At 34.4% G+C, this 26,766-nt stretch overlaps 1 protein-coding gene across 1 annotated transcript; it reads right to left on the bottom strand.

The window, feature by feature from the left end:
- Window positions 1-7,264: 7,264 nt before the first annotated feature.
- LOC123548776 (ganglioside-induced differentiation-associated protein 1-like) lies at window positions 7,265-25,538 on the bottom strand. The gene is made up of 5 exons (XM_045336311.2): window positions 25,409-25,538; window positions 15,820-16,012; window positions 13,982-14,158; window positions 12,919-13,125; window positions 7,265-8,028 (listed from the first exon to the last, which is right to left on the bottom strand). The coding sequence occupies exons 1-5, from the start codon at window positions 25,475-25,477 to the stop codon at window positions 7,679-7,681; spliced, it is 996 nt and encodes a 331-aa protein (XP_045192246.2). The 5' UTR covers window positions 25,478-25,538; the 3' UTR covers window positions 7,265-7,678.
- Between the last annotated feature and the right edge of the window lie 1,228 nt (window positions 25,539-26,766).

Genomic DNA, 26,766 nt, shown 5'->3' with positions numbered 1-26,766 from the left:
TTGCATTTTATTGCATTGCTTTTGTATACTGGATTATAGTATTGTGTGTATGTTACAGTTTTCATGTATGTAAAGGAATAAACGGGGTTACCCATATGGGGCCTCAACAAAAAACAAAAAACAAAAACAAAAAAAAACACAAAAATAGCAAGATACCTGTCAGGCATGATACTTGTCAATACAACATATACCAGTATCAACATTTGATTACCGATATAACTTACCAAAATTGTTATTTCATTCAAAATTCCTCATATTTAAGATTGTCTGTAATATGTTTCAACAAATGTTGACTTCAGTTCAGTTTTCAACAGAAAGTGTCGGCTGCGCAGAAAGATGCGCATAAAAAACTATAGGAATTCCCTTTAATACAAATCTTATGAGCTTATTTTGAGTGACCTATAACTTGTGTTTTAGTTTGGACCTAAGGCTGGCTTCAGACTGAATGTTTTTCAGATAGGTAGGTAGATCGTTCAACCATTTGGGACCAACGACTGCCATAGATCTGTCTGCTAATTTTGTTCGCCGTCTAGGGATGTTAAAGTTATTGTCACTTTGTGAGCGAAGTCTGTATCGTTGTTTCTTACCAACAAATGCTATACGCGTGCTACTGTTATACATTCTCGCATACCAGAGGTCCCCGTGGTTCGTCTCGGGATTTTGACGAACCTCTGATGGATGAGAATGCTGTTATATCATTAATACTGAACCTTTTTCCTATCATTTATTTCCCACTCCGAACCTCTTCTATCTTTTATACTGAAAAAGGTCATTTTCAGCAGCATTAATTTTGCTTTTGTCGTGTTATCGTTATTTATATTTACGAAACAATTCCGTATGATTGGCACCGTAATTGATTAAATGACATGTTTTAGAAATGCCTTTACACTGTCAGGAATCAGCTTTTGGTTTGATAAGAAGAGACACTGCTATTTGTTGAATTGTTGTTTACAGAATTATACAGGAGCGGAAGTCAAGTATTTAATGGCAGAAATTCGATCAAGGTTATTAATGCTATAATTGACATAATTTGGCTTCCAGTTGTTATCTAACGTTATCAGTTTCAATACTGAATAAGAAACGAAGCATACCTTTTGTTGATGGCATGGAGTAATGCGTGCAGAATTAAAGTACGAGTATGTGAATGCATAAGCGAATTCACATGGGAGTGTTTAAAAATGAGTTTTGTTTCATAATTATTCAACATTTCAATAGTCATCATTTGTATGTAAACCAAATAATATGGCTTACTACGGAATCCTGTACGTGCCAGTTGTAATGTCGTCCGTCGCACATACAGGGCGACACAGGACAATGCGAAGTGACATCGCGACAATGCAATACGACACACAACAATGCCAAACGACGCTCGACAATGTCAAACGACGAAGGAAAATGTGAATGGATAATGTTGCGATGTCATATTGTATTGTCGCAAGTCAATAGCACGATATATCATAATGTCACTTCGCGTTGTCGTGCGTCGTATCGCATTCTTGCATAAAAACTACTTTTTAACTGGATCCGCCCATGTATTAACGGGAGAAAAATCGTATGCAAACAGGGCAATTCACATGCTGTTAATACATGATTTTTATTTTTGAAATGCTTTCCCAGGGACGTATATGTATTTCTGCGCAGACTGACATCTGATACCTGGGTCTTGATTCTTCCAATATAACTTCTTCTTGTAGCATAAGAGATGCAATCTAATCCATAGAATGTTTTACTCTATCAGATACCAACGCCAAACGCGCTACACCAAAAAATGTTCGTACTCGCTTCTCCCTTGTGTTTGTTTCTAGGAGTCATATCAATGATTTTGGTAAGTATCAGTCGGGATGTTTTTCTCTAGTTTCGCGAAGAATTTGGATAAAAAATTTGAAAGCTTGCCAGTACGCTCGTATCAAAAAAAATCGATTGCAAAATTATCATTCTTAAAATTGTGTTCCTATTTACCAAAGTTTTAAGTAATACTAGTATGCAAAATTATGGGTAATATCATGTTTGTAATAATGACAGAAAAACATCGTTTAGAAACCTTCATTACATGCTTTTTGCAGTGTTGCTGATATCATAGCACTGGTTATGGATATTTAAAACATGTTTACCGTTTTCAAGAACAACAGAATGGTAATTAAAAAATGTACCGGAATCGTAAAGTCATCGCATATGAAAACAATACATTCAGTCGTCGTGAAATGTTTTTTATTCAAAAATAGCGACAATACACGTTTGTTCTGTGTATTAACGTCTGCAGAAGCCCTGTATAATCCCTACATTGTCGCGATGTCCCTTCGCGGCGTTGTCCAGTTGTCTTGAAGTCGTGTTGCACTGTCGTGTGTCGCGGTCACGAAAAAGACAGAGAACGGCTCGCGACAATGCGAAGTGACATCGGACTTGAGTACGTTTAGGTCTCATTGGCCGCTGTACTTACAGTCGCATTTTGGCAACTAAATTCATACTCTTTGGACGAAACTCTCTGGAAATTGCAGAGAGGTAATCAATATCCCTACATTCGAACCAAAATCACACTTTAAGAGCATGAAAAGGGACATGTTCGCGGTCTATACTCTACGTTGCATTTATATGCTTCATTGTATCTGAAAGGGCGGATGGACCGTAATTAAACTTAAACTGACTGGCTGACTGACTGACTGACTGTGACATCGCGAAATGGCTTTGCGATATACCGTGCTAATGTCACGCGACAATACAATATGTCATCGCGGCATTATTCATTCAAATTATCGAGCATCATTTGGCATTGTCATTTGCCGTATCGCACTGTCGCGATGTCACTTCGCATTATCATTAGATGGGCCAGTGGTCTGGTAGTAACACGCTTGACTGACAATCCGGAGGTCCGGGGTTCGAATTCTAGTCCAGGCATTGGAAATTTTCGAGATGCTCCTGAGTGTTTCCCGCCTAACTAAGAGGCCTGTACTGGTTCTTCCAAGGAAAGACGGCTTCGCATGAATCGTTGCTATACACCGGGTACATTAAAAAAACGGACTGTCTATTCACAAAGAGCTAGGCTAAGTTTGCCGGACAGGGCTGAGGCCTGTATCTAAAATGGATTTCTCTCTATCTGTTCTCGGGGCTTTATCTCACTCTGTCCCTCTGGTCAGATCGTGTCTGTACTAGTAGGGGATGAGTTCGCGCCCTTTGTGGCTGCATTTGCTATATGTAAAGTGCCTTTGATCGTGTTTATTATGAAAGGGACTCTATATAAATCTGGTATAATAATAATAATAACTTGGAGTATGTGCAGAAATATCTGGGTAGTCAAAAGAATATGAACAAAGACTAAACTACCATGTTGACTGACTGAAAAAGATGCGTTTTTAATCATTAAAGTCATGATTTGTCGTGTGTATTAAGCAACAGAAATGTCTGACCATACTTAAGTTACGTATATGGGAACATCTGTCTCATTTGTTATTGTATAACGGAGCGGAGGAGTGAGCTGTTGCATTTAACAGGAAGCTTTCTCGCTAGATTTCAGCACAAAATTTGCATGCCACCGTCGTCAAATGTACATATGCATTTTGCATAATATTGATGTGTTGAGCATACTACCCCGCGGAAAATAAAATTTGTGAAAATCTAAAGTAAACGGAGCACTTCTGACTGTTATGTTTTGTCTGACAAATTCCATATACGGCCTGAAGTTAAATTAAAAGCAATGGCAATTATTCATTCTTTGGGCAAAAAAGCCTAAATTAACTTGATAAAGAAACTAAAAAGTGGGTTTTATTTTCATTGTTACGTTAACACTTGATATCTAAATCACGACATCTGTGAGACGTAATCAATACAATTTGCCTGACCATCCTGCCTCAAACTGAAAAAATAATAATTAGCATAAACTCGGTTAATGGTTGTTCAAGAAATATATGTGTGAAGTTATTTTAAAATATGGCTAACAGCGTTCTGAAACGTTCCATGATATACATATAAGGAAACGTGACAACGCCATCTGGTGGCCATGTTTTCTACTACCGTTATTATTCTATTTAAAGTTTCAGTGTTTCATACGTTCGGAGAAGTACGGAGATTTTGTTTGCTAATCCTCAGACACAGTTTCTCATACTGAGGAGCTGAAAAGTCATAAAACTTCAATGATCGAGATAAGGTACATATCTTCCCTTCATTAAAGGTACAGAAATGAATATTTCCGACCTGTCTCACTACCATATCAACATTCATGATAAGTTTACAAAACGATAAAAAAAAACTTTTCTACTGTAGAAATAATGTTAACATGTATCGCTCCTAGAAGATGGTCGTTGTTGACGGACGGCAAACATTTGCTGATGGGAAAAGCTCAGAACTTGGTACCCAGGTGAGATAAAAATACAAGGAAATTCCTCTCAAAAATATTCGTCTCTCAAGCTGAAGATATGACAAAACGCAGAGTAAAAAAGTTAAATACGGTAGCTATGATTAATTTCGGAAATACTACATTAAAAGCTAATACTGTCACATTATCTCAGGGAAACTGATGTAAAACTCGGGTAAACAACCTAATTTGCAAAGTAATTTCCATTTGCAGCATTCATTAAGGATAAAGAAGATAACTGAACAGAAAATGAGACTAAATTACCACGTTAAGAAACTTTGGAATAATGATTTAATTGTGATGTCTTGAAAATGATTTTTGAGATGTAGCACACTATCCAGTTGTATAAAGACGTACCTTTTTTACTTTAATGAAAAACAAATTGAGAATATGACATTGTATCTGCATATTATTCTGGTACATTTTGTACAGAAGTCTTTGGACACTTGGGAACACACATTTGAACCTGCCTCAGAGGCACTTGCTATAAGCAACTAGTCAGCCAACTGTCAGTTTGTCTTTTTGTTACATAAAATATTCAACTTATCTTAAGCAGCTATCTGCATTAAGCAGGCAGATTGTGTCGTTCCCTCGGTACAAAAAAGAGAAAGAGCACTACTATATTTTGACTACTGTTTTACATAAAGAGCATATTCGAATCGAAATAATGTACAAAAAATCGTGTTTTACTTAAATTAATACACTCAAAATCGATTATACGTCGGCATTATTATTCACTCGGGCTACGCCCTCGTGAATTTATTCCGCGGACGCATAACCTCTTTTCGTGAATTAATAACGTTTAAACACGGTTTTTCTCTACATTATTTCTAAAATAGTTAACAGAGGGTAAATATCTATTAGTTATAAGCAACCACAGTATGTCCAACTAAAATAGTTTATCTTGCAATCTAGCTTTGATCTACCGGTATTGCGTTTAATCATTTCTATAAACAGGAAACTCATAATATAGATGAAAAGATGATAAATAAAATTAAAAACAGCTTTATTTTCTGTCTGAAATACAGCGTGTATGTCTTGTTTTTCAACGCCGATTGGAAACAGAAAATAACCGAAAACGAGTCTACTTGCTTTAGTTGTAACGTAAAATACGACCACAGAAATGATATAAAGTTTTGGGCGCAGATTACAAGACTGTGCACAAGTTGAAAACGATTTCGGGAATTTCAAACTGAATTTCGCACGAGCTACATTGAGCAATGACGGCGACGCTTCGCCGTGAAAGTTTGAAGTCAGCACTGAACTGGTTCATTCCGAGAATACAAATGAAGGATCTAATTGATGGATGCTTACAATGCCAGATATAAACGATTGTTTGTTATATGAAACTGTACATTGTACATTTAGCTGATGTAAAATATGATTAACTATGATTTATACATTAAAAATGTATTAATCAATTAAATCACTTACTTAAACGAATAGCACAATGCATTTCATATTTTTGTATTATGGTGAAATCTTATCAGTGAAGTGTTTACGTTTGATCAGTCTATACGTGAGACGTAACGAAATGTACGACAGCCCTTTAGTCCCCGCCCCCTCCGTGCCAGCACAGAGCACCAGAATTAGAAGACCCCTTTAGTCCCCGCCCCCTCCGTGCCAGCAAAGAGCACCAGAATTAGAAGACCGCAGAATACGGATGTACGTTAGCCTTTACTGAATACATTTCATTGGTTTAAAAGTTGTGTACAAATACACAGTTTGTTAATTCTTACGTTCGGTTGAGTAAGGTGTACGTCGTGTTTTTATGTCCAACACATTTAGTAAGTCATACCTGCTAGTACGTAATAGCGAGATACACGTTAAACTTATTGCAATCTCTCTGCTGGCACCAGTTATTTTATGTTTAATGCAAAATCGTGAAAATTCAGAACTACTGGCATATTTTGGACAAAGAAAAACTGATACGAAATACAGAATATTTCTTTTGTGAATAATTTACTAATATGGATCTTCTGGTAATATTTGTAAAAACACATAAGGTAAACTTAAATTCAGATTGCCTTGCTTTTTTGTAACAACCACGGGCAACAAATCACATTGAAAATGAATTAAATGCACATTTGTACATTTGAGTTTCGCTCTGGTGTATTAAGCCTTAGAACTTCATTGTAATTTTTTCTCTCCAAGAAGCTGCATCGTTATGTAACTATTTAAGCCATTTAGACAAAAGACTATCGATCGGCTATGTGGTTCGTACAGGATGTAATGACACACATGACCCGCAAGAAACGACATTTTACATTTTGTGCATATGGGACGAAACGGGATCTCAATTTCTAGAGTAGGGCAACCAATCGCGACATCCCAGACCTGTGAAACGCCCCCTTTGACAAATCAGGAGAAATCGTGGCAAAATATGATTGTCCTCAACAAGATGGTCATTTCTGTTCGTTCGCCAATACAAGTTCTGTTCGTTCGCCAATACAATAGTATTAACTGTATTGGCCAACGAACAGAAATGACCATCTTGTTCGTCTGTGTGAAGCATTGAGAAACAAGATATACTCCGTTAGGGGCACGGATATATTTTGCTATGTAATTCGGTTGCTAATTCAGTACAAACCAGATTCCGTTAAATGGGTCTTGTACATGGACTTGAGTTATAAAACTGAATTTTGGAACCAGCCTTAAAATTTTATTATTTGATCTTCCACAAATAACTTTGAAACTGACCAGTGGCAATTCTGGTCTCATGTTATTGACTCAGATTAGTACCTTCGAGTCTTGAATCAATGTCAATGGCCTGTTTTATCTAATTCCAATTCTGTGTGGTTTTATATACATTTCGGGCCGATTTCGAACCTTTGCCGTCATTAACCATAGTTCGGGCCCCCACCACGGAGCAGGGACCCCATCAAGTTGTAATGCAGAAGGTCACTGGTTCTACCCATATGCCAACTTCCGACACGCGTACTCAGAAGTTCTTCAATGAGTAAAAGATGTATAATTCATAAAGTTCACCCCTAAAAGTGATTTTATTTTTCTCAAAGACTGTTTATAAAATAATACTACATAATATGTAAATTTGGAATTTTTAAAGTGGTCAAAAAGCAGAGAACTTAATCAAAGTTCAATAAAACAATGTACACAAATTTTGAGCTATATTACCCCGAATGAAATATTTTACTAATAGTAATGAAAAAAAAACGTTTAACAGATTCTTCTATCAGAATGTTTACATGTATGATATCTTTTAAAAAAAAAGAAAACTAAACTGCCCTTATAAGATACTAGCATTAAAGAGTTTTTTGTCAAATTAAGAAATTATGAAAAATAGTTCTGTAACATTTTGTAAGAGGTAATGGATTAGGTTTTCTGAAGTATCTTTGCGTTCTTGAAGTACTCTTTAAAACCAAAATATCCAAGACCGATAAGTCCCACGACCAGACCTACTTTTAAGGCTTTTATTCCGTATGTTTTAAGCTTCATTTTTGCCACAACGCCTTTCAAACTGCCCAATTTTGTCTTCATTTTAACAACTGAAGGTCTTTTCATTAATCTCGTATAGTACTCGTATACTAAAGGTCTTGTTGTGGTCGAGAAATATCGAGTATCGAGCCCAATCAACTTCAGACGGAGGAATAACGTTGCCGCCGTAATATCTGCCGCAGTGAAAGCTGGACCAAACAACCAGATATTTGGACTCCCTTTGTGATCTGAAAAAAATATATATAAATGTCGGTTTAACGAACGTTTGTTTCGAGTAACAACATATGCAGAATGCCGAGGGTTTGGTTAGTGCCTGGGAGATTCTGAGGATGTTGTTGCAAGAAACAATTTATTTATATTATTTAATTCGTTTTAATGTCAGACAACAATTGTTTAATTTTGACAGTTCTTTTCTTTAGTCTGCCAATATTTTGGGAAAATGTGACTTCTGATGGCATTTTTTGTTAATGCTCGGATATTAGTATAAAAGTGTTCCTTAGGATCGAACATGAAATTTAAAAGAGGCTGTCGCCTTCTAGGGTTCCTCATTACAGTATAATGGGGTCAAAGGTCAAATAAGTGCATTTACAAATAAACTATACCGCTGTGCTGTCGTTTTATTTTCATATACCATCAAAATTGGTTTAAATATTGTGTCTCAATGCCCTTTAGTATTTTGTAAAATAAAACAAATGATAACATATATATGATATACAATGTATATATAATATATATAATATTATATAGAATAATATATATCTTGGAAAAGTGGCATATGATGGCAAAGTGTGTTTTACTTGACATGTTTGCTTATCTATCATGTGGACGAACTGGAGAAACATTTTAAGAACTGTCGTATATAAGGATTATTTCAATGTAATTTCAAGGTCACAGATATGCCAAGTCAAAATTGAACTTTTAAAAATGACTTCTAAGTTATTAAAGGTAGCAAAATGGTGCGTATATTAATAATAAACTCAACAACATTTCTAATTCCACACCTGTGTTTTCCGTCATCGCCAAATTTTGACAGATTTGAATGAATGTTTTACACAATGTTAAATGATTATAATATCATAATGTAATGTAATGTCATAATATAACATAAAAAGATGTAAATTCGTTTAACTGTATGGGTAACAATAAGGTAACCCTAAAATTAAAAGTCACATAATTAGTAAATTCCAAATCACAGTAGAACACTTTGATCCTATTAATTCAATGAAATTCAAATTATTATATTCTGAAAGTTCAACCCTGATTGTAATGGAACATCCGTCAATATTTTCAATATGAATATGTTAATTTTTTATCAGGTTTGTGGCGTCATTAATGACAAAATTGTTTAATCCCGCAGATGGCAGTACTTGCCGCATACAGACCAGCACCAAGTTGCATTCATTCTGTGACATTTTCCTAGAAGGGGCGAGGGGGATACCTTATTTGAACTGTCATGGCACAACAAATGTACGTACAAGTGATATCGATTTTATTTAATTGAACAGGACATTAAGCAATGTGTCGAATTTTAATTCAAATCAGTCAAAATTTGGCAGAGATATAAACAAAAGTCAGGTGTGGAATTAGAAAACTTGTTGAGCAAATGGTTATAAAATGCATTTCAGGCAGCAATGAAATTTGAATTAAAGCTTTGAACTGACCATATAGAGCATATTTACATATTGTACATCTTTGAGAAATGGGTGCGAAACAGAAAATATGATAGGTTTTGAAGAAGAAGACTACAGCGGAAAATGAATTACATATAAATGTATAAAATTCTCACGTAAATAGTTAAAATCACTTTACTGTCAGGTATACAAACAAGTTTTTTTAGCTCAATCAGTAGAGTTCAATCCCCGGGAGAGGTGAATGTCGATTTAATAATAGACATTGTCAGGAGTAATTTCGTCCTCCACGTCTGAATCATATGGAGAAGTTGGCAGTTACTTGCCGGGAAAGGGCTTCTACTTCTACTCGAAGTCCCGTGTTCAAAAACATTTTCAGTCTCAGCTGAGTTTGATAAGGAATTTTTATTTGTCATTTTCATCTAAAAGGCATGTTCTAAACTTAATTTTAAGTTATTAACAATTTTGAAATGTCTATTCAGTATTGATGGTCAATGTCAGGTGGTATTCAACCTTGAAGTTTCAGTAAAATTGTTATTGAAATTTCAAACACCAACTCAGCTGAGACCGATAAATGTTTTGTGAACAGGGGGTCAGAACACTGTTCATGTTAACTGAACGCCGTTAAATGACTGAAATACTGTTGAAAAGAACATATATGATATTATGTGGAATCCAGCCCGTAAAGAAAGGATTTCAAATCTAGTGATTATTCATTATATGATATATATCTATGTTAATTTGTCCACGCGGTGATGGTTAAATAGGACCATTTTAGAAGAATAACTGAAATATTGGTCACAATGTATGTGTACACAGTACACTACTTGTATAATAATAATCTAAACAGAGAAGATCTGTAGGATTTCAACTGGTTAATCTAATCACTGTTCCCTTAATTTGTTGTAATTTAGTTCTTTTTTATAATTGGTCAGGCAGTTATCATCATAGTTTATGTATTTGCAATTAAGTAGCACATTTCAAGATCTAAATTTTCTATTACCAAAGCTCTTAATGCGATATTTGCATCATTTTATTCTGAAAAATTAGCACGTTATTTCTGTTTCGATCCTTATTATCTTTGGCTTTGCATCTACACTCTCTCTTCCTGTTCAAAACAAAGTTGAAAACGAATCAGACCAGATAAGTTTGCTCTACCCAGTTCTATCACAAACCAGTCACTCAGATACCTACAGGTGTTGTTACAGGAAAACAAACATGCTTTACCCTTATACTCATTCATAAAGATCATACTAATAACATTTGATATACTATCAAATTCACTGACTATTATCAAGCAGTTTTGGATTTATTACATCCATAGAACCAATATAAACAAATAGTTACAATATTGTAGACTGAAAACTCTTGAAGAGCGGTTACCAGTTCTTTTAATAGCCTAATGTTAATGTGCAAAGAAATATTTTTTAGCTGATTGAAATATGATGAGTACCATTTTCATGCTATGATGGAATGTAAAAAAGAAAAGAAAACACAAAAGACACACACGCACAAAACAGAATATTTGCGGTTATATAATATTTATATTTACACTTTGATATCGCTTGATTTTTATACATAGCTAGTATTTCTAAACGCCCACACATTTATGAAATTGCCACAGCACATGCGTAAACCACTGAAATAGAGTTTTGATTTACAGCACAGACATTTTAGATAATGCTTGAGAGAAGTTGCACATTTCATACAATGTCACAAACAGACAATCAAACCGTAAGTCCTTGAGTTCTTTGCTTCCGAAGGAATCTTTAGATCTGTCAACAGTTAGTACAGTCAAACTATATTCGCTAGAGCTCGACGGGACAAGCAAAATGTGTTCGAGATATCAAAAGTACAAGCTAACGTGAAGTATACATAATATAGACCTGACGCTGAGTTCGAGCCAAAGGAAGTAATTGGATAATCCGAATTCGAGCAAACGAAGTTTGACTGTACTAGTCTTTATAAAATACGCGCAATAGATTTTTCCCGCATGCACTGTTCATACACACAATCATACAGTAACCAACCAGCCTTTATGGAAAGTTTTTAGCCTGAAAACGGAAATTTTAGAAACATGCGAAATATTATTCTCATAAATGAACAAAATATCAGAGCGTTCGAAAAGTTAAGCTTATACTATGGAAATAACTTTAGTCGTTTTGAATTTTGCCAGTCTCAAATGCAATAAATCTATTTGAAGAAATCTATTTTACTTCTCAGATTCATAATTATCACCAAAAAAAAACACAAATTTGTATTAGAATGTAACAAAATTGCGAAAATCTTAAGTTTACAATAAAAATGCACTTATTGACCTTTGACCTTGTGCTGTGACATTACTATGACCCTAAGAAGGCGACAGCCTCCCTGAAATGTTTCTAATTTTTATGAAGTTAACAATGAACATGGCTGTCGGGCATTAACAAAAAATGCCATCAAAGGCAATTTCTAGGCTTCTTTTTTGGATATATAGGCAGACTACTTCTTATTCCTTTGAGATTCAAGCTCCACGAAAACTGCACTTACGCTGTGACGTAATCATCATAAATTTTATCGTCACGGTTGTACAAAACGAAATGGCAACGTTTAGAAATAGCAGTGACATTTTAGTCTTTTTAACTGATTGTAGATCTATTATGAATTATTATATAAACTTAGTGAATTTGTACGAACCAGTTACCACCGCAATAAACCAGACAATTACGACAAAGCGCCTAGCAGTACAAATTTGTGCATATTTCACAAGTGACAATTCGCTAACGCAGTAAGATTAGTTTCGTTGCTGCTTTAAGCTAGAATCACACTGTATCGGACGGACATGCGGATGAGTTCCGGATTCCCATCCCCGGATTGCTCCGGATGTGTAAAAAACATGGTTTTGCGACTTTGTAACGTTATAAATGTCTAAAACAATCGTAAGAGAACCTTAATTAACCTTATTAGAACCGGAATAAAACCGTAATACAAATGTACCTAACTCGTATGTTTTGACCACAGTTATTGTCTCCAGACTGTAACGATCTTTTAACCTTTACCCTGCTAAATTTCTAAAATAGACTGGTACATCATTCAATTTGGGTATTATCATTTATTATTCGAAAGGATGTTCACCGAGAATTTACTGACTGAATAGCGAACAGTGCAGACCATGATCAGCATGCATGGATGTGCAGACTGATCTTGATCTGCACTGGTCGCAAAGGCAGCAACAATTGCCATCAGCAAGCTAATAAATTTTATAGATTTATAGATTTTATTTATATATTTTCTGTTATTCTCACTAATAAGAGGTTCGACATAGTCCCCGTGACAAACAGGGAACCACGGTATTTTCTTTTATGCGAGAATGGGATCACCTTTGATATAGGAATAGTATTTCCTGTTCAGAAACCCGGAAAGATGTCACGTAAATGATACAAAGCACGAAAAACAAATTTGTTATTCTTCATTTTTGAAATGATTTTACAATTGTATAATAAAATATACCTAGTTGTGACTTTTCCAGCCTTTCTTCAATTTTATCAAATATGGGTTCAAGGTCATCTAAGCATTTAATGATCTTGGTTTCGTTCATCACAGTTGAAAGCCTCGATGATATCTTGTCAATCTTCTGGTCAATGGCATCTTGAACTTCCGGTGGACTATTTTCTCGTTTCCTGCGCAGCTTGTTTATATCTTCAGTAAACATTTTATCTAGAAAGGCAACATAGAAGCATATTGAGATCTAATTCACTTTTCCTCTGTAATGTTTTTACAAGGTTAGCTGTTTGAAAAACCCAGTCAGCAGTCTGTTAATTATCCATATGTTCAACATAACTGAGGTGGAAAATTTGTAAAGCACATATACTGGTATACCATTGAAGGAAGCAACTTTCATTTAATTATAGGGAGTTATTTGGGTAATATATATTGCAATAGCTAGGTTTCAGCTTGACGTTGCATTTGCAATTGCTCAGACGGAATTCAAGGCAAGGTAACAAAAGCATTCATGGGATTCGAAAGCTCTGTTGTTGTTTTTTTTTTTTTTGTTGCGTTTAGATAAAAATCCTATCGATAGTCATGCCGCGATTACAGTACTTACGGTTCACATAAGCAAACTGCGTGGCTTTCTAAGATTATGATGTAAGAATTATTTTTTATTTGGGGGGGGGGGGGGGGGGGGGGGGGCATCAATCTTAATCACTCGTGTTACGGTTGCCCACATTTGAAGAGTAAGACCTAAAATTCCAGTTCGTTTAGGAGATTATGATAATAGACTCTAAAAACTTATGGTAAGGTAAATAAATCGACATCAGAAATGTCAATGTTATATTGGGTTAGAACTCAGAATTTTCAGTATTTTAATTAATAAATAGAAAACAAGAGATTTTATGGACAAATAAGTATCCCTATGCATTAATTCCACATCAAAACTCCTTTTTTTCTTTCTTTTTTTGTATGCTAATTTATGATAATTTCGCAACCAAAATGGAAAGAATCTCTAGGGCTGGGGTTAGGCTAGGTAAGTTACTATAAACAAACAACGTTTTAGATCTTTCTACACACTTGCCTGCATTTTCACGTGAGAAAATGTCTGGTACTTCGATGACTCCATCTTTATGTTTTAAATGACGGTTACATAAAATTCCTTGCGAAATTATATCTACAGGTATGTCATGAAGCAGTTTCCGGAACTCTCTGACGTCACTTCCATATCTAGTTTCCAGATCTGGTACCAGGTTTGAACCTATACGTAACAATTAAGATACTATTAGGTTTCAATATCTCAACAAGATGCTTAAAAATGCAGATATAAAGTAGTTTTCTTTTTGGAATGAAAAACATGGGGGTATTTTGGTATGAAATATAAGAGCGTGTTTTTGGTAGGAAATACATGGGCGTGTTTTTGGTATGAAATACATGGGCGTGCTTAAAGTGTGCGGAAGCTGAAACTCACTCAGGGTACTTTAAATTCATACCCCCAAAAAATGAAATGGTTAAACAGCGATTTACGTATATATTAAAATTGTTTAGCTTTCTCTTCTTTTCACATTTTTTTTTAATAAATCAAGTGTTGTATATTTCTAAATTACATGTCTCTGAAACAAGAAAACCGTCAACTTACGAGCAAACCTTCCAACGTCTTTATCATTTAGTCGGTGGAATAATCAGGAAAATCTCATACTAGAAAGTTGCATTTTTCATTCAACAGCAATTATCATGACACCAAATTAACATGGCATCAATAGATTAATGAATACAGCATTAGATTTAGACTCTAACGTCATTTAGGTAAGAACTAATTTTATTGACTCAATGATGCCAGACTATAACAAATAAATGTATAGAGAAATTTGTTTGTTTCAGTGTAAGACAGAAGTATGTAAGTTCGAATGTTCTCGAGCTATTTCATATAATTTATAAACGAAAGATTTTTCCCCCTTTTTTAATGATTTAGCCGATTTGTATCTATTTAGTAGTTCCAATCCAGCCGAAAACCAACTTGATGACTGCAAAAATATCAGATAAACATTGTGCTGTGTTTCACGCTGATATTTCAGGAATTCACTGGGAAAAACCATATGCACGTTTCTATAATCATCGGACGGGTTTCATACTAAATCAGTATGAAACCTTTAAAAAGGCAGTATGTCTATTCTTGCATATATATCCGAAAATACAGTGTCAACAACACAAGAGCGCCACGTTAAAAAGAGGCATACTATATTTTTTTAATCAGGTTTTCGATAATCTGATTTTCGTAAAATTTTCTGTATTTGAACATATACAATACATATCAATATTTTTGACATTTACTTACTTTGTAACAGAAAATCACAAAAATAACTGTCAATTCTAAATATGATGTTGATATGCTAACATGGCAGCACACATGTAGGCCTAATTTGATCAGAGAATGTTTCTGTAAATGAGTAGTCGAATATACTTTAGTTCTTACATTGTTCTATAGTAGAGTATACTGCTCTCTAGTCTGGAGGTGAAGAAATATCTATACAAAATATGGCGACGCCCGTAAAAACAACTTCACTAACACTTTCTTTTTATCATATTTTTGCTGATTGAACAGGCCGCATTAACATCCAGATATACTCTTCAAAAGTTTAATGGCTAAGAACAATGTCTACAAAATATGTTGTAATTTCACAGCCCCGTCAACACTTTCTAACCTTTCTCCACCATTTTAAAAAGAAACACTCTCACCCTCGAGTTGAGATATAGTTAAACCACGCCGTACCCGTTGACTATCTAGAGACAGTTTGATGCCACAACAGTTAAATCACAGTTAAAATATTAAGTGATTAAACTTGGCCAATTTTCCATTATCATCAACCATCTTGGCAAAACAAAGTTCAGTTAACCGTGAAAAGAGAAGGACAAATGAATTACCGGAAGGAAATGTTTCATCGACGATGTCTATGATAGTTTCGGACTCTGCGATATATTTCCCGTCTATTTTCAAAACTGGAACTTCCCCATTTTTGTTGATGGCCAAGTACCAATCCTGATGTTGTTCTCCCGTTGCGATGTTGACCACTTGTTCTTCGAATTGCACATCCTTTTCATATAATGTTAGCAAAGCCTAAAAATAAGATAGATCTACATGTATGTCATTTTGAAGCGCTTTTATCACTGATTGCTACAGATAATGCGAAAGCGCTGGAAGCGAAATAACATTGTTAAAATGGACATCTCCTTTACAGGAACATTTATTCAAACTATAATTATATTAATGTATATAAAATTAAATCCGGTTTACAAGTCTCGGAGTGTGACTTTGCCACTGGTTAGTCTTAAGATTATGTTGCTTTCAAAACTGAACTCGATCACCCGAGACTGTTATTAAAGCAGCATGCCTCCAGATTTGGCTGAAAAATAATCTTTCTTTCAAATTGAAGTTTGGTCATATTATGAACATTAGAATATGAATTTTTGTTTCTAACATATTTTAAAAGTTCCAAATAAAAAATAAAGATGACCGCGTCGGGAATCGAACCCGACCGCCGCAGCAATAAAGACATTTTCCCGTCGCCGTAACCAATAGTGCTATAGCTGAAGCAGTGAATAATGACTTCAAAATATAGATATGTATAGGATATAAGACGAAAACGATCCAATATGTAAAATAATAACGCGCTTCGGACAGTCCAGTATTTTACATATTGGATCGTTTTCGTCTTATATCTTTCTTAAAACATTGTTTTTATGACATAACCAATAAAAAATTACGTATAAACCATTGACGTTAAATATTCTTAAATTATTCGGATTTTATTCACTTTACCGCATTTAATAACTGTTGCTATATGATTATGAAATACTCTGTAGATCCTCATGACTATTTCACGCACGTTTTTCTCATAATGCACGACTTTGTTTTTCTCGGGTTTCTCGCTTTCGTAATATTGGACTTTCTTTAGCCCGGGATTCTCGTGATGCTATTAATTGTGTTTACACATGTACGGAATAAGCAGTAGTATTATCACGAGTGGCGGCGGGAGGAAAGAAATTTTGTGACATTTCAGAAACAAAAAAGTGGATTTATTTTAATTCATGGCAAGGGTAACGTGATTATGTTCTTTTTATTTAAGTGTGAACAAGGAAACTTTCTTTGTCAAATTAAAATTTACAAGGGTATGGCGGATTAGGATAATGTTTCACTGAAAGCGTAGTTGGACAGTTGGAATCGGACAGCTGGAGAAAATGACTGCTGCATGTGCACTAAATGAGAAAATGGGTTGTTTGTTTACACGCCTGGCAATATACTGTTGTGATTTATTAGTTCAATGACAGTTTTTGTTGGGTTGTACATGAATTTGCCCGAAAATCTTCAAAATTTAGTGCAAGAAGACTTACAGAACAGACATTTTTAATATATTATCTGATTATCGGATACAGCTACTGGTAAGTCAAAACCATTCTAACGTGTGATATTATTTTCGTTCCTTTTAACTGGTTAATATACGGCGCATAACGGCCAGGCGGAAGTTGAAAACTAAGGAAAACTTGCTTTCAATATGAATTTTATTTATGCACTCGAAGCTATTCTTATTTAAGTTATTATCACAATGGATGTTTAATGTAGTCCTAACTGGAATACTGCAAAATATATTTGATATCATTCACTTTGAATTTATTAGATTTATTTTCACTAAAATCTGCGTATTTCATAATAAATAGAATAAAATGAAATAGACTATACGAATACAAAATTAAAAGATATTTCGGCAAAACTAAGGTTCGTGTAAATACGCGTGTCCCTTAATTGCAGTTGTTTTTCTTTTCCAAAAGGCAGACTCACAGACTGAACAAATGTGAGCAAATGCTTCACACTGGCTTCAAACACAAGAAATGAAGGCAATTTGTTCTACTTAGGGTGCTATAAACGTTTATATTTTGAAAGGAACATCCTGTTTTTTTCATGTTTTTTTTTAATACGGATGTAATACTCAAATAAACATAAACTGTAACGATCAATACCCACAACAAAAATATGAGCTGCACCATGTGATACCAACGTATTGGTTTTGCGACCAGCATGGATCCAGACCAGCCTGCGCAGTCTGGTCAGGATCCATGCTGTTCGCTGTCAAAGCCTACTGCAATTAGACAAACTGTTATCGAACAGTATGAATCTAGTTCTATAAATAAAAGTCGGACTTCAATATTTTACGATTTTGACATTTCATATAGTCCGACGTTTTATCGAAAGTATAAATTTCCCGGTAGAGCTTTCCGCAAAAGTTCTTGCGGAAGGTTTTACAAGTTCACAGTAGAAGTGACTTGAAAGCGATAGCTAAATACCAACAACGGACAAAGAAACCTAATTTATACATCCATTGAACATACTGTCTTACTGAAGATATTGAAGATCAGTCCGCACTTTGAAAATGAAATTTACATCCATTCACTTTCACAACACAACACCAACTGTCAAATCTTCTTTATTATAAAGATTAATTTTAGACAAAAAAATATTATCACGGTCGGATTTGAAAAAAAAATGCGGCCCGTTACTAACCTATAGTCTATGTAGTATGCATATGTTTATAATCGATGGGTGTAATCAGCATTTACTGGCTGTGATTTTATTAAAAGTTACTTAAATTAATTGTAAAGTCCTATCAAAGCAGTTTAAAAGGCTAGTACACGTGCGTTCGGCGGTACCCATGCGTTAAATAATGGCCGCAGATTTTTTACATGTGTCGTAGGCTAAACGTAATTGTTTTCGTCTAAGCATGTGTAATTGATTCTATATATTTATTCGGTGTTGTATTGTTCGTGATATTTCAATAAATTATGCTAGAAGTTTCTGTGAAATGCGTCGGGGAAGTGATTGGTGGTGCAGTTTTAGTTACGGTAAACCAATGTTTCACTGTTTGAGAGTTTTCCTACATTACACTTCAATAAAATAAAGTTGTAATCTGTGCTATGCAAATGGCTGACATTCGATTAAACTTGACACAGGGACATGTTGAACGTCCAAATATTAAAAGACGCCCTGTGCAAGTTTAATGTTATTGAACTAAGTATGAATCCTGACTACGCGGATGCGCAGGCTGGTTGTTGATCTATGCTGGCCGCAAACGCCCTGTGTGGTTTTCTCACGGCGCGGCTCATATCATTTTCAGGGGTTTACATGAACATTCAGAAAAGTATAAGCATTTGTTTAGTTTTTTCTATGTACAGATGTACGGATAAATTCGGAAAAAGTGGATTGTAACATAACAAAAAATGAGCTATGTATACGAGGATGCAATGCTTCGCTTAACCTTCGTAAATCGTAAATTATAATTACTATTATTTTTATGCTTCCCAAGGGTGAGCATATAGTTTGTCCGTCCTTCCGTCCGTCCGTCCGTAGTATAACTTGAAACGTATTAACGGCATTTTATTAAAATTTCACATAATCATAGAGGCCATTGAGACAAAGAGCAGTATCAGAGGACCATAACTCTACCTTACCTAGCTTTTGAATTGTCTCCCTTTATTATACAAAATAAGGCTTGTCTGGTGCATTACTTGAAAAGTATTATGACATTTCATTTAAACTTCACAAAATCATAAAGGCCATTGACAGTACGGCCTCAAAGAACTATCATGATTGGTCTAATAAAACTGGTTTTTAAACAGAAAGCAATAAATCCTTGCACAATTTTTAAAACTGGAAACATGAACAATACTGAGGAAATTGTTGCTCTAGTGAGTTGTCGTTTAGGGAGTAAGACTACGTTGATGCATGCAAAATATGTATAGTGCTATTTTTAACATTTTGCGATTTTGTCCATATATATTATGCATCTAGATCTATACATAAAACTTAGTTTTGATATTAATTTTCCTTTTTATTATCAGTACTGTGTTATTATCAGCTGATTATATTGGACTGCTTTCATTTGATTACAATATTTCTATATGGAATTACACTACATGTATTGATAAATACTGGACTACACGAAGACATTAATTCTGTATATAAATCGTTTTCCTCGTGCAGTCCAATATTAAATACACAGTCCAATATTAAAATAATATTGGACTCCACGTGGAAAATACTGTACTAAGTCCCATTGAAAGCAGTCCAATATTAAAAATACAGTACAGCGAGAACAAAGGAGTGACGTCATGACAATGTTTTAATTATTATTAGTTTACCTGGAGTAAAAACGTGACAAACGCTTTTCGATTTTCATCGCAAAAAGTAGTAAAAACAGCAAATTCCCATGTTTCCGTAACATAAAGTTTGTTTGTAATTAAGTTTTAAAGCCTTCTTAAGAAATATAGCATTTATTTCAAGATATCTAAAAAACAAGATATCTGAAAAAAATTCTACTTTTTGATTATGTTTTGTTTTAGCTTGAGCTCACGTTTTTCTTATACAAGACACATTAAAATAGGGAACCCTGAGTTTAGGTTACAAAACGCAATCTTTAATGTTTACAAACATGATGTTTACGAAAACAAACTGTACTACTCTCGCAGGGTATTTGTAACAATAACATGTTAGTGTGAGAAAAGGGGAATCGGGTAGTGAAACCATTATCCGTGACAAAATAGTTGTACTACTTTTGAAACTATAAAGAAAACCCTGATTTACCATGAAGTAAACCTGAATTACCAATAAATACATAGTCGACTTTTCCGATAATGTTTTCGTTATCGTTCTCTATTTATAATAATGGGGATACGGTCACAGTCGTTGTCTTTTTAACTGCTTTCGCGACCCGTGCAGTTGCAAGTGTCGGCAACTGAACATATTCATTACACATCTGAATATTTGACAATGCTATAGAAAAAGAAAACAAAATGGTTGACTATTCCGATCATTCTAAAGGTGTCTAATGTGCTTTACACTGTAACTGTGTCTTTTTGAATTACAAAAGATTTGGTTGACTTAAGGTTTCGATGGAGGCCTTGAGAAACAAAAATCAAACAACACCAAATCATAGGAAGAAAGAGCTGTTTGACATGAAAATTGAACAGCATGTAAAACATATATATTACTTTACGAAACAAGTGTCAGTATACTGATATAAACATTGAATTCCGGAAAAGGGCTGCCTAAAGGGGCTCCACTTCCGGACAGTTAAACGCCTTTAAAAACTCACCATTTTCAAAGAACAGTTACACATGTTCGTTTTGATGCATTTGCAATAGCGTGCGAGTGGTGAAATTTCGCATAACAAGGTGGAACACAGTTTTCAGCAATTGTTTATCTTTATTTCTTTACAAATGGCATTCATTTTCAAAGGGAGACAACTGTTCCCGATTATTTTAAGTACAAATGGCATTCATTTTCAAAGGGAAACAACTTTTTCCGATTATTTTAAGTAATCTTTGAGAAAAAGTTGTTTCCCTTTGAAAATGAATGCCATTTGTAAAGAAAAAAAAATAAACAATTGCTGAAAACTATGTTCCACCTTGTTACGTGAAATTTCACCACTCGCACGCTATTGCAAATGCATCAAAACAAACATGTGTAACAGTTCTTTGAAAATGGTGAGTTTTTAAAGGCGTTTAACTGTCCGGAAGTGGAGCCCCTTTAGGCAGCCCTTTTCCAGAATTCAATGTTTATATCGGTATACTGACACTTGTTTCGTAAAGTAATATACATGTTTTACATGCTTTTCAATTTTCATGTCAAACAACTCTTTCTTTCTATGATTTGGTGTTGTTTGATTTTTGTTTCTCAAGGCCTCCATCGAAACCTTAACTGAATGGGTAGCTTTAATATGAAAAACGTGATGAAATGTACAAAGTTATTTAAAGCTTTTATGTAAATACTTCTGTTTCTATATGCCAAATAATTGATTTTCGGATACTAGTCTCGTTACCAAGGAATGCATATTTCATTACGAAGAGGCCGTGTTCATTTTGTTATTTTTAATTTTCAATTCCATTTTATTTTTTCATCACATCATACATGCAGTTTCCTAAATGTTGTCCTTCGTTGAGGGAAAGTATAATTATACTACAGTCTACATGTATTATGTGAATAATAAACTGCTAAAAGCACGATTTTAACATTCATATTACTTTCTTGCGTCACAATCATCATCGAAATAGCTAGGCGTATGGAACGCCGCAGCTGTCTTATGTCGGGACATTTCATGTTATCATGTCAAAGCGTGATGTTAATTTGTCAAAACAGTGTCTTATTATGTTTAAAAGCTATGTTATTATGTCAAGATGTGGTGTTAACTTGTCAAAACAGTGTCTTATTATGTTAAAACGCTATGTTATCTTGTTAAAGTGTCGTGTGATTTTGTCTACTGAGCTTGCTATTATGTAAAATTGCTATGTTATCTTGTCAAACTGTGGTGTTAACTTGTCTAAACAGTGTCTTATTATGTTAAAACGCTATGTTATCTTGTTATAGTGTCTACTGAGCGTGCTATTATGTTTAAAAGCTATGTTATTATGTCAAAGTGTGGTGTTAACTTGTCGACACAGTGTCTTATTATGTCAAAAAGCTATCTTAATGTGTCAAAGTGTGGTGTTAACTTGTCGAAACAGTGTCTTATTATGTCAAAAAGCTATGTTATTATGTCAAAGTGTGGTGTTAACTTGTCGAAACAGTGTCTTATTATGTCAAAAAGCTATGTTATTATGTCGAAGTGCGGTGTTAACTTGTCAAAATAGTGTCTTATTATGTTGAAAAGCTATGTTAACATGTCAAAGTATGATCTTGTTGGCAGAGTGTGTTACTATGTTAAAAAGCTATGATATCTTGTCAAAGTATCGTGTGATTTTGTTTACCGAGCGTGCTATTATGTAAAAAAGCTATGCTTTCTTGTCAAAGTGTTGTGTTAACTTGTCAAAACATTGTCTTATTATGTTAAAATGTTATGTTATCATGTCAAAGTGCGATGTTATCATGTCAAAATGTGGTGTTAACTTGTCGAAATGGTGTCTTATTATGTTAAGTGCTATGTTATTATGTCAAAGTACCATGTGATGTTGTCTACAGAGCGTGTTATTATGTTAAAACGTTATGATATCATGTCAAAGTACCGTGTGATCTTGTCTACCGAGCGTGCTATTATGTTAAAAAGCTATGTTATCTTGTCCAAGTGTGGTGTTAACTTGTCAAAATAGTATTTTATCATGTTAATACGTTATATTATTATGTCAAAGTGTGATGTTAACTTGTCAAAACAGTGTCTTATTATGTTAAATGCTATGTTATTATGTCAAAATACCATGTGATATTGTCTAACCAGCGTGCTATTATGTTAAAAAGCTATGTTATCTTGCCAAAGTGTTGTGTTAACTTGTCAAAACTGTGTCTTATTATGTTAATATGCTATGTTATCATGTCGAAGAGTGATGTTAACTTGTCCAAATAGTATCTTATCATGTTAACTAGTCATGTTATCTTGTCAAAGTGTTGTGTTAACTTGTCAAAACTGTGTCTTATAATGTTAATATGCTATGTTATCATGTCAAAGAGTGATGTTAACTTGTCCAAATAGTATCGTATTATGTTATTAGTCATGTTATTATGTCAAAATACCATGTGATATTGTCTAACCAGCGTGCTATTATGTTAAAAAGCTATGTTATCTTGCCAAAGTGTTGTGTTAACTTGTCAAAACTGTGTCTTATTATGTTAATATGCTATGTTATCATGTCGAAGAGTGATGTTAACTTGTCCAAATAGTATCTTATCATGTTAACTAGTCATGTTATCTTGTCAAAGTGTTGTGTTAACTTGTCAAAACTGTGTCTTATAATGTTAATATGCTATGTTATCATGTCAAAGAGTGATGTTAACTTGTCCAAATAGTATCGTATTATGTTATTAGTCATGTTATTATGTCAAAATGTGGTGTTAACTTGTCAAAACAGTGTCGTATTATGTCACACAGCTATGTTATCTTCTTAAAGTATCATTTAATCTTGTCTAGCGTTTTTAACATAATAATACGCTCTGTAGACAAGATCGCACTGTACTTTGACATATTAACATAGCTGTTTGACATAATAAGACACTATTTGGACAAGTTAACACCACACTTTGACATAATAATACGCTTTTTGACATAATAAGACACTGTTTTGACAAGTTAACACCATACTTTGACATATTAACATAGCTTTTCGACATAATAAGACACTGTTTTGACAAGTTAACACAATACTTTGACATGATAACATAGTTTTTTAACATAATAAGACACTGTTTTGACAAGTTAAGACCACACTTTGACATGATAACATGAAATGTCCCGACATAAGACAGCTGCGGCGTTCCATATAGGCGACTCATTATAATCATCATCGTAATAGCTAGGCGACTCATTATAATCATCATCGTAATATCAGTAATTATATCAATTCTTCTTCTTCTTCTTCTTATTGTTATTATTATTGTAATTGTTTGCACTAAAAACGTAAATAACAGTTTTAAAATCTGCACCGTAATACAAGACATTATTATTTATTCAGTTATCGATCAGACAAAAATCAGAATGTAGGGATAATACACGTTTTTTTTTGTGTGTATTAGCCCGCGGGATTGTTTGTGACCGAGACCGAAGGTCGAGGTCACAAACATATCCCAAGGGCTTCTGCAGACGTTAATACACAAAACAAACGTGTATTGTCGCTATTCTTGTATAAAAATATATTTCACGACGATTTATGTGTTGTTTTCATATGTGATGACTTGACGATTCCGGTACATTTTTTATTTACCATTCCAGTTGTTCTTGGAAACGGTAAACATGTTTTAAATATCCGTATCCAGGGCCCGGAAATAAACAACACTATCAAAAGCACATCCTGGAGGTTTTTAAGCGATTTTTTTTTATCTCTCATTATTACAAACATAAAATTACCAATAATTGTTCATATCATTTCACAATTTGGTAGACTCGATCACAATTTCAAGAATAATAACTTTACATTCGAGTTATATTGAGTACGGACACGCAGTTGGAGTACGGATGAGTACGAACGTAGTGTCAAGTTTCCAAGCTGTTTATATAAATTCTTCGAGAAATTAGATAAAAACATACTGACAGATACTTACCAAAATCATAAATATGATACCTAAAAACAAAGAATCACACAGGTAAACACGCGATTCTTTAATATTCACGGTTGTCTACAAAATCTGAATTGACGCAGAGTTCTAAAAGGGGAGTAAACAAGGGAAGAAACGAGTACGAATAATGTTGGGGGCAGCGCATTTGGCGTTAGTTACTGATACAGTAAAACATTCTATGGTTTAGATTGCATCTTTAATGCTTCAAGAAGAGGTTTTTATGAAAGAAAAAAGACGCAGATACCAGATGTCAATCTGCGCAGAATTACATATACGTCCCTGGGAAACCATTTCAAAAATAAAAATCGGGTATTAACAGCACGTGAATTGCCTTGTTTGCACACGATTTTTCTCCCGTTAATACATGGGCGGATCCAGTGGAAAAAGTAGTTTTTATGCAAGAATAAAATGTAATTTTGAACTTACCTTAAGTGAATAATACGAACTGGGAAAGTAATATAATTTGATTTCTTTTGTTAATGCCATCCTGTCCATTTAAAGGTAAATAATGATTAACGTGATCAATAAGACCTACAGTCCTATATTTTAAACCCACCGTGTCCAACCGTGTGTTTACAACCGTGTGTTTACACAGTGTCCAACAGTGACAGATATTTGCAATCGTAACACCGATTAACTATCATTCAAATATTTAGTTGAATTTACAAAATATAAAAGCATTTTAAAAGGAAATACCATTTAGTCCGGTTCATTGCATTTACAACTTCACACGTGTTGAAAATTTATTCATTGGTCATAACTGTAACATTAATGTTAGATCCTCAAAATATGTTTGTGCACTAATTAAAGCTTAACTCTGATACGTGAAATAAAACACCTAACGAAGTAGGTTGTAACACAGCGATGTTGTGTTGTAAAGTCTGCAACATGCCAACCTCATAAGAGTACATGCATCACCATTTTCTACATCATTGCAAGAAAAAAAGGCAAACGTTCACCGTAAGTTATATATTAATCTTATCTTATATAGATTTAAGACACAATCACGACTAATGGAATTCTGTTTGTAATCATTTCTAGCCGGTAAAAGTTATATTTAGATATTTCCATAACAGGAACAAGTATTCTACACAACCTTTACATTCAATGCACAGTAAGTGTAGTATGATAGTGCAAACAGGGATTGACCGAGACTTTTGAAGAGGTGGACGGATGGAAGGATAACTTGGTGGTAAAGGAATATTGCGATATAGCCTGATTATCGTAGCATGAATAGTCTGAGACTTTTGAGGAGGTGGATGACTATAGCAGACAATGATTATCGGGTGTGAGAAGAATAACATCAGGCAACCTCTGAGAGTTGACAGGATATACAGAAGACGGGTGACAGGGAGGTAGAGAAATGACTGACTAGAGATAATGCGGGAGTGACTGAGATTTGTGAAGAAGAAGAAGACTATAGAAGTAAAGGTTTTTTTACTGGGCGGTGGATAATAACTGGAGATATCCCGTTAGTAATGACACGAATATGTTGACACTTGTGAAGAGGTATATAACTATAGAAGAATAATACATAGCAGGTGAAGAATAACTGAAGGTAACGAGACAGTCACGTGAAAATACGGTAAAGGGTCATGCAGCTGTAACCGGAATACCTCCGTTTGATTAAATGACGTGCAAACGCAGTAAAGTGTAATACAGCTGTAATCAGAATACCTCCGTTTGATCAAATGACGTGCAAACGCAGTAAAGTGTAATACAGCTGTAACCAAAATACCTCTGTTTGACCAAATGACGCGAAAACATAGTAAAGGGTTATACAG

This window comes from Mercenaria mercenaria, chromosome 6 (genome assembly GCF_021730395.1).
Source record: "Mercenaria mercenaria strain notata chromosome 6, MADL_Memer_1, whole genome shotgun sequence".
In the NCBI taxonomy this organism is placed as follows: Eukaryota; Metazoa; Mollusca; class Bivalvia; order Venerida; family Veneridae; genus Mercenaria; species Mercenaria mercenaria.
This window is presented reverse-complemented; position numbering and strand designations above follow the sequence as displayed.